The 10,244-nt window shown below is 35.4% G+C and overlaps 1 protein-coding gene across 4 annotated transcripts in view; it reads right to left on the reverse strand.

The window, feature by feature from the left end:
• Window positions 1-8,108, reverse strand: part of KIF21B (kinesin family member 21B) — a 50,989-nt gene extending 42,881 nt beyond the window's left edge. For 2 of the 4 annotated variants that reach the window (XM_072424325.1, XM_072424341.1), the window contains exon 1: window positions 7,872-8,108. In XM_072424325.1, the coding sequence (XP_072280426.1) occupies window positions 7,872-7,912 (41 nt within the window). In that variant the 5' untranslated portion in view covers window positions 7,913-8,108. The remainder of the gene's footprint in view (window positions 1-7,871) is intronic. The other 2 variants (XM_072424334.1, XM_072424316.1) reach the window with 1 other exon arrangement.
• Window positions 8,109-10,244: the final 2,136 nt, after the last annotated feature.

Raw genomic sequence — 10,244 nt, forward strand, 5'->3', positions numbered from 1 at the left:
GGGAATAATCTTTCAGAATCTTTTTTTTCTAGATTTTCCTCCTTTAAAATTGGGTGCGTCTTATATGCCGGAGCGTCTTATACGCCGAAAAATACGGTATATATTTTTTAATTTATTTAATTTCATATTTTTACATGATTTTGTGTTTGAAACTTTATTATACCCATACTATTATATTATACTGTAAAATAAATTTTCATGAAAAACAATGTACCGCTTTTAGACATAAACAGTATAAAACAGTAATGGGAAAAATAGATGCATTTAGTGTTGTGAACTTTAAAGATGAATTTCCTCACAATGCCTATAACTAGAGGTGAATTAGTGTTTGATTTCAAGAACTTTTACTATCTGTAGTAAAAAGGCAGTAGTGAAAGGCAATGTCATACCCAGGGACAGGCCCAAGATTAGGGCAGATAGCAAGCAAGCATAGTCAGGAATAAGGAGACCAGAGAGACTTTTCTGTAGAAGGTAACTAGAGAGACAGCAATACAAGAATACACAGGTATACATTGTCACTACAGCACAGGACCAGCAGGTCACAGGACTACAAGAGAAATAGGAGCATAAAGGTCACTGAAGCACAGGATAACAAGCAAAACTGAATCAGGAGAGGATCTGCACTAGAACAACTCATTTATTTGTTACCTTACAAAAATGTCAGACCAAACAGAAGAACTATCTGATTGTCTTTTGCCACCATTGATGAATGGTAACAATGTCGGCACTCTGGGTGAAACCCAGCATACTGACAGCAGTGGCAGCTAAAGGGGAGACCTAGCTCTGGATGCTGTTTGCAGTAAGTGTGACAGTTGTTCAGAATATGTAATTACTTTAGTGTGCGTAGCCTAGTAGAGGTTTACTTTAACAAGGCACTGACCCCTGATGAAACATATACTGCACTTATTGCTAATACCATCTTTTGGTTGCACTCACTACTCACACCATCATTCAAGAAAAGCACCACTAATTATCAACAAACAGGCTTTTTTAGTGTACACAATGAAAATTGGCGGAGCTCAAGTCCAAAATGAGAATAGTATGGAACTTTCTTAGATTGACTGCAATGTGGCTGATGTATTAAAGCTCTCCAAGGCTGGAGAGGATACACTTTCTTCAGTGAACCTCAGTGATTTAGCAAATCTGGAATGGATTTCTTAAAAGTCATTTGCTATTTGTTTGCAAATGTTTTCATTCCTGTACCAGATCCATTTCATGTTTCCTGGTTCACCCATCTTCACTGAAAAAGTGTATCCTCTCCAGCCTTGGAGAGCTTTAATAAATCAGGCCCAGTGACTCAGAATGTATATAATCAAGCAACAGTTAGCCTAAATTCAAGTTAATATAGCATTAGGAAAAGATCAAAGAGCTGAGATCTGTTATTTCAAAGCAATTGTTTAAATTTTTTATAGACTCTTTACTCACTGGCTTGGTACCAAAGGATTGGCATAAGGCCAATGTAGTGAATATCTTTAGAAAAGTCTGTACTACATAACTACAGACCTGTATGTTTAACTTCTATAGTTGGCAATTCTAGAGATTATGATAAACAAAATAATATCAAAAAGGATAGTCAACATGGATTAAAAAAAAAAGGAGTTAGGAGAATTGAGTTAAATAATAGTGAACAGGCAGATATATTTGTTTTCTAGAAGAGGAGACATAGCCTTTCCCTTCTGCCTTAAAGAACCTGTCTGTTTTTTTTTTTTAACTTTAACCTTAATTTTGCTTTAATGAAGCTCCTCTTTAACATAAATTAATACTAAACTATTATACAGATGAAAAGTTTTCATTGTTGGAGAACAATGTAAATGATTACCCTGGATGAACACCTAACCTCTGTACAGTTTTCCCCCAAGGTCATTTAGTGATCACTAGAACCACCAACACTCCTGCTCCTCCTTCCTCTTCACAGAACAGAACAGCACTGTCTGCATAGTTTGTTCTTTCTACAACATTCACTAGCAATTGTTTCCAGGATGATATATTGAGCATATGTATGCAGCCTAAATTGTGAGCAATCTGGCAGGATCACACAATGCTCCAATTATGTGCAATCTGTATAGATTTTATTGTACTGCTAATGAGAACCTCATTCAGGTAAAATAATCAAAAATACACAATTACACATAAATTGTCATGCAAATATCATAACTGGGTTAGCAAATGTGTTTTTGTTTTCTTCTTATGTTCCTAATAAATAATTCCAGTGTACAAAAAAACTTTTTTTTTATGATTTCTGGTAATGATACAGTTGTTTCAATTTCTAAATAAAAGCATATTAGCAAGATTCTGAAACTGGAAAGATTGCTAATTTGCAAATGAGCTGATCTGCCAAACCAGACATTGTGAATAATCGGTTGCCTGCACTGCTTTCCAGATCATTGTGATTCAGAGGAAGCAATACACCCCCATAGTCTGCAGTTCAATTTTGGGGATTATTCTAAAAACAGTGTGCAGTAATCTGTCAGAATCCCTGTTGGGGATTTTTGTTGGCTGCAAAGATGCACAGGAAGTTTTTACTTGTTAATTGAATGATCTCCTATGTCACAAAGAAGGGAAATTAAAGGAGGGGATACTCCTAAAAATTGCCAGTTTTATGTTTGTTGTGGCTTTAGCCTAGAGGAACACATGATATTTTTTATTAGTTTAGTGATGCTACTATAATTGCTAGTGCCTAAAATAAAGTTTAAAGTCACATGCCTTAAATCCTTACTAATAAAATGGGAATATCTACCAATTTCATGGTTAGATAGAGTTAACTCTGTAAAAATGGCCATATTGCCAAAAATATTGTACCTAATTAGAACACTTCCCATCAGGGTCCCACCACAGGCTCTCTGAACCTTTCCAAAATCTATACTCTTTTTTATCTGGAACAATAAGAAAACAAGAATTCTACCAAAAACTATGTTTGTCCACAAAAGGTATAGGTGAATAGGCGTCCCTAAAATTTTAAAATATTATCAAGCAGCGCATCATAGCACCCATCTCTGCTCTGTTTGCAGGGTCAGCATCGCCTTTATGGGTAAAACTGGAGTGGCAATTTTGTGAGCTAATCGATATTAAGGCTATTCTCTGGTTACCACTATAATTCAGCCCCAATAACACGATAACTCTGCCCCTTAAACATGTTCTTATAATAATAATATACAATACTGAAACACATATGTTTGTCAACTCCCCTATCACCTAAACTAATCTCTATACTTTATACTGAACTTCACAAAATATCCAATCCACAAACACCTAGATATGTTGAGAAAAAGATCTCCAGATCTGGCGACAAATGGTCTCCTGTTATAATATTATCACCACTATAAAGTCACTATTCAAAGTAATGATGTAATGATGTAATAATAAAAAAATCTATTGAAATAAAGTCCAAATCCTATTGTATAAGCCTGGCAGGCATTTTGACTGAGGTCTCAATTCCTCAATGATCACTATTGCTTACAGTAGCTGTAATTCATGATTTCTATTTTCACCTATTTTTCTCTACTTGTCATCTTAAAACTGTGTCTGGTGTATTTAGTTTACAGGTAATAAATCATTACCCTAAAAGCTGTAAGAAAACTAGAGGAAGGTTTATCTTGGTGTTTATAAGTGCTTTGGATACTTTTGCCCATTGGTCTCTGAGATACTACTATGTATGATCCACAGTTATTAACCATTAAATTGATATTCTTATACTACAAAAAAATCAATAAATGAACCTTGGGTCATGTTGTTGACAAGGAATTTCAGGTCAGGAAATGACTAGATGAAAAGAGCTAAATAGTGTAATGTACTTTAAAAAAACATAAAATTTTAATGCCTCACTATCATCTCAAATGATGGACTGAAAATCTTTTAACTGCCAAACATATAACGACTGCTATGATTTTCAAATCACTTCAACATTGTTTTTTCCTAATTAAGAAATACATTGAATGGGTCTGTCAACAACCTGTGCAATGGTTTATTAGTTAAAGCTTATATCATCATTTATGAAATGAATTTATGTTCTTTTCATTTACAAAGACATGAACATGAGTGGACATACTCTATGGTAAGGTAAAACTATAGATTCCTAGAGGGAGCTGCAGTGGCTGGGAGGGGTGTGTAATCAGAACAAATGAAGGAAAAATTGCATCAGTCATGGGAGATAAAAAAAAGTTATTGTTCCACAATATGAATCTTGTGTTTCACATTGTAGATGGATTTGGGACTTGTTTAGACATACAGGTATTTACATATTTCAATACTTTATTTGTACTTTAATGAAGCCATTATTTGATAATACATTCACGATTTTTCTTTTTTTTCTTTTTATCTGTACCTTTTATTGCCATTTATTAAGTTTTTTAAAATGGTTGTTATGGCAAAAAGGGGTAATCTGGGTCTTTAAAAAACATAGATATCCTCTGTGACCTATAGTGTTCTTTATGCATATTTGTGTATATAGATCTTGTGATCTTTAATGTGGCAATCATGGTGATCGCCATTTTATGAATATTTGCACTATTAGAAGTTCTGGCAATACATTGGAATATTCATAAAAGTGATGATCATATCAGAAGATTAACACTTTTTTGAGTGGAACAATCAGCATGGAAGCCACCACTACAAATGTGTGTCACTAATATGTAGCAGAAGCTGTAGATTCAGTTTAGCTATGACGGTTTTGCTGAACTGTAGCTCCACAAGCCCTACACTACTGAAGCTATATAACCATATTTAGGATGGTTAAGATGCCTAAAACTCAATTCTCTGACCTTGGTGTGTTGCTTCGTCATTGATCTTGCTTTTTTTGTGTCAGCATTTTGAGATGTTATTTTGGTCACAGAGGGATAAAGGAATGAATTAGATAACTTTTACGTTTTTACATATCCCCCTTTAATTAAATAAAAAGTTCATTTTGTGAAACTGTAAGAAAAAACTGTAACAAAAAAAAAAAAAAACGAAAAAACATAACATAAATCTAAATCTATTTATTAGGCCTTAAACAAAATTACATATTCTGTTTGTGTAAAAGTCAGGGTACCCGAGGTACTTCTAAATATTCGTAAGAATGATAAGTACACTTTAAAAAAGAAATTAAATTCTACCACCCTCTCCCAGTCTCTGCATAAAAACCCTACTAAAGGTTTTGTTAAGAAACATGCCTCAGATAGCTACATAATGACATTGGAAGCAGAATATTACCTTCTGGCACATATTTTAAACCACTTACTGGTACTGGTAAAGTGGGGACATCAAAACTGATGTGCAAGAATGTTCAATATATGATGCCTTTTGGTATAACATTTTGGTATATATATACCGTATGTTGGTAACATTTTGATACCTTTTGGTATATGGTATATGGGATAACATTTTGGTATATAGAAAATTAATTTGGGGTTTCTGGCAGATGGATGTTTGAAATGAACACATCTAGTATGTGGCTAATAATGAAACTATGATTATGCTATAATCCTCCATGTTAAAAAAAGAGATCACAATGGTTAATAATAGGCCAGAGTAAATCATGTACAGGTCTTTAAGATGTGATCTACATGATAGTTTGGTCATTAGAGTTGGATTATATAGAAGTGTCCATAAAGATTTCATATATGCGCTAGTAAAAAAAAAAAAAGAGCCTCTTTAGCTAATGGTTTGATTTACTGTAAGAGTGTATCATAAGTGGTAGGTTAGTAGTAGGACAATGTTTATGTCAGAACTGGACTTATACCTCATATGACATATATTGCTCTCTAAAAGCATGCTAACAGTGTGTGTGTGTGTGTGTGTGTGTATGTATATATATATTTATATATATATATATATTTTTTATTTTTATATATTTTTTATTTTATTTTAAATATATATAAAAAAGGTATTGCCGCATCCGTTTAAATATAACACTGGGATCTCCATGTGAGCTCCCTGTAAACAATATCTAGGAAATATCAGAGCTGCATATGTTAAAAACCCTTTATTAAGCATTGGTCTTTGCAGTATTTATTATAACTTTTTTTGTACAACCTTTTTTTTAGTACATTTTAACAAATACTCTGCATTTGCGATCCCAGTGACAAAAGTTTTTCTTAGTTCTTGAAAAAAGTTATTAACCACTCTATAAACTATGACTGAAAGAATTACAGTAGACAGAGCTCTCTAGCATACAAGATTATACATTTGTCCACACACAAGGTTTAAAGGACATATGATCACTGTTCCACTCTTCTGACATACTCCTGTGCAGTATTCCACATTTGGAACATTTTAATAGCACATTTTGCAAATTAGAGCTGCTGGCAAGGGAATTTCCTTTTTACACATTTCATTTCTCTTCTGTTACAAAATCTCTCTTTTGCTCACCAACTAAATCGACTCAGGAAGTTGCACTTCCCATATAAAAAAACCACTCAGGAAATGTTCACAGAAGAGACAAAGCCTGAGAGAGATAGCTCAGCTGGCGACAGACAACAGAAATCCTATAATATACAAACCTTTTGTTTGGTACAGAGCAAGCATGGCCATGATAATTCTTCACATCCTAATTCACTTCTCAAGTCCTACTAAGAACAAGTCTAACACCTATAACTTTAAAAAATAATAGTAAGTGATTTGTTGCAGTTGTCTACAATGATTTATTTTAGTAGGCTCCACAAGCACAATGGTTTTAACTATCTACATAATAGTTTATTAGTTATTATTATTTATTAGCTATTAGTTATATCATAAATTGTATACATTAGCTAAGTGTTATTCCTTTACTTCCAAGACTTTAAGATCAAGCATGGCACCTAGTCTTGAGTTTGGTCATTTTCAGCGAGCAATTAAATATTATCTTTTGGGAGTTTGATCTAATTTCACCAACAAATGTTCATTTCTGATTGTCGGTATCCAGCCTTACTGCGTTTTTTTGTATTTTGTTTAAATGAAAAGGTATAATGCTAAATTTACAAAGCTTTGACACCAACTTTCAGCCATGTGATTGTACTTTCCAGATTTATATGGATTGAAAATAATCCACGAACATAAGAATACTTAACCTGGTGAGAATAAGTTTTATTGTTTAATTCTGCAACTATAATGCTTTACTAGGAATAAATAAGTGTCTCTCTATTTTATGGTCAAGCAATAATAAAAAATGCCAAATATATAAACATATAGACATTTGTAAAATAAACAGACAAGACATCTGCAGCCCCTCGGGGCCAGGATCACATTTCTAGTTTATCTCTAACAGACAGCAGTAAAGGAAGTAAGGAATAAAGGAACCAGAATCTGTTTTGTAGGTGACCCTGGAGGATCCAAACAGAAGACCCCCAAATAAAAAACAAATGTTGGAGGTACAACCATTTATCCTTTGTCTATATTAGGTTGAGTGATATATGTAATTTTAGGCTGTTACTTATAACAGGGAACACAAAACAAGGCTGATAGCATTTATCCTAACATCTGCATTTCCTTCTATCCACACACACATGGTATAATGTGTGACACCATGTGACAGGCACGTGTCATGTGATCCCATGTAATGCAGGCACACAACAATGCATCACAAATGCAGCTGCTGAAGATTCCTATTAAGTTGCATAGAAGGTTCTCCCAAATGCAGATAGCTCTCCCCTCTCCTGTGTGCCCCACCCATTGTAGGTAAAAACCATCATCCTTTCCTGATACTGGCATTGCTGTCCTTATACTGCAGGGAGAGACCTAGAACAGAACTGAGATCAGCGCACAGAAGCCAGGATATTGTGTACATCAACAATGTCAGGCTGCATCACACAGGAGAGCTGTCATCAGTCTGATCGCTAGTCATATGCTCGCAGAGATCTATTCGTAATCGCATTGGCTGTAGGATTTGTACGCTTTTCTAGCTTGGCATTGCCACCTACCTCAATGCCACCCTGACACTGCAGTCTCCTTGACTGCCCATGGTGCCTGGATGCCAATCAGTGAGAAGGTGCTCCCTGTATTCCCCAGGATCTCCCCGGGTGCGAATGGGGGATCGCCGTCTCCTCCGCTCATCCTGATCCTCCCTGGGGGTAGCCTTTTAACCCCCCAACTTGATCCATGTCTCCAAAAATCAAGGCAGCATCAGCTGCACACCAGGAACAATAGGTAGGACTGGAACATAGCAGTAACCAATAAGGAAGCTGGGGATGCAGACCACGCCCATAGGTAAACGCTCCGCCAATCATATCCGGACTACATTTTTAAACAGGCTTTATGGTCCTTAGATGAAAGAAGATGGGAGCAGAGAGAAGGCTTTCAGCTGGGTAAGGAGAATGAAGAAAGGGCAACAGGGTCATTTGGGAAGAAGGGATCAGATACAACACTAGTAAATCTGCAGTTAGAAAGTATTTACTGGAGCTTTAATAATAATAATAATAATAATATATATATATATATATATGTATTAGTTATAGGTATATAGGTAAATGTATAGGTAATATATATATATATTTATACATTATATATATATATATAATGCAACAAGAAATTTCTTAAGGATCTAGAATAGAAGAGTTGGTGTTTCCCTAAAATATACATTATATATATACCGGTACTCTATTCTATATACTATTATTTATAATAAAGAATATTTGTCCAAGGTAAACTGCTGCTGGCGATCAGCCAAAAGTGCACATCATCATTGTCACTGCTGTCTTCACCCGCCTTTCTGGGTGAACTGAAAGACTGAGATTTGAACATTTCTGACACACTGCAGAATTCTGTGGAGCAGTAGAGACAATTATCTGCTGCAGTTTCACTTTCACTCACAGGTTTCCTATCCACTTCTATGCTGTGACAGGACAATAAAAGAAGAAGCTGCATAATGATGAGCTGATACTCTGACCGCATGCTAATAGCATAGCACAAGGAACTGGCTTCATGTTCCTTCTCCCTATCCTAATCTGAGTTCTGTACAAGAGACTGTAAGAGGCTGATAGGCAAAACCAGGTACTGACACTGCTTGCATTAATGCATAATCATATACCGGTATAGCTGCTTGGGGACACATTTATAAAGAAGATACTGTGGTGAGTAGGAAAAGTTAGATGGGTTGTGTGGGCTTTCCTCCAGTCACAGTGCTTTTTATGTTTCTTTTAGCCAGAGACTTAGTTGGGACTATTTTTCTCTTTATAGCAGCCATACTGCCGCCTAATACATGTGCCTTAAAGTTCACCAATTTTTAGAGTTTATAGTATTAAGGCGTGACCAAGGCAAGGGGAAGCTCTGGTCAGAGCTGGGAAGGGGGTGACACAGCTTGGGTAGGAGCATTTCCTGTTGCTGCAACACCCTAGGCAGCTGTAATTAGCTGAGCTCTGTTATCATTGTGACAGCCATCTGCTTTCTAAAATCACAACTGACAAGCTGGGGGTGCAGCCGATGATCCATAATAGTGCCATTACCTCTCCCAGGTAATCACCCCAGTCCAACTATTAATTTATTGAAAACACAAATCAATGGCAACTGTGTTTAATTTATAACCATTAAAAAAAAAAACATGTTTAAGAAGAAAGAAATAGTTATGATAACTATAGTGTAATATGGCTCTGTTCATGCTTATTTAATGTACAGCGTTGCATAATATGTTGGCGCTATATAAATCCTATTTATTGTTAATAATAATAAAAATAATAATAATGCTTATTATGAGTACATCACATCACACAAACCACTGGTCTCTTCATCTCGAGTGCAAGAAGACAACAGCCTGGCACGACTGCATTTTTTTATTTTAAAGCTCATCGTTGAGCAAAGATTCAGCCCACCAGAGTCCCCACTTAGAATCCTACTTGTTCACAAAACCATGTTGTCTATTTGGGAAAATCAATCACCATAGCTTATCATTCCAAATGTTGTGAGTATGTGAATGTTTTGATAGCAAAGGCATGATTGATATATTGCTTATACTAATCAGTACTAAGAGAAATGGCCTGAAACAATATCACATGATGGCAATATGGGGATATACCTTTTTTTCTACATTGTGGATGCCATAAAAAATGCAAAATATCATCTGTCAACGAATGAATATTACAACATGAGTTTAGAATAACTAAAGGAATTTATTGCAACAGCATTCCCATTTTCAATTGTCCTGGTTGACAGAACGTGATCCTCTTCTTTTGGGAGGTAACATAAAAGTCAAATGCTTGGCCATCTCCATAAAGTCCCCAGTGGGATGTTTTGCAGCACACTAGACCATAGCACAGACAAGAAATGTATGCAGCCATAGACACTGGTAGCCTTTTTGGGAA

Source organism: Pyxicephalus adspersus, chromosome 1 (genome assembly GCF_032062135.1).
Source record: "Pyxicephalus adspersus chromosome 1, UCB_Pads_2.0, whole genome shotgun sequence".
Classification (NCBI taxonomy): domain Eukaryota; kingdom Metazoa; phylum Chordata; class Amphibia; order Anura; family Pyxicephalidae; genus Pyxicephalus; species Pyxicephalus adspersus.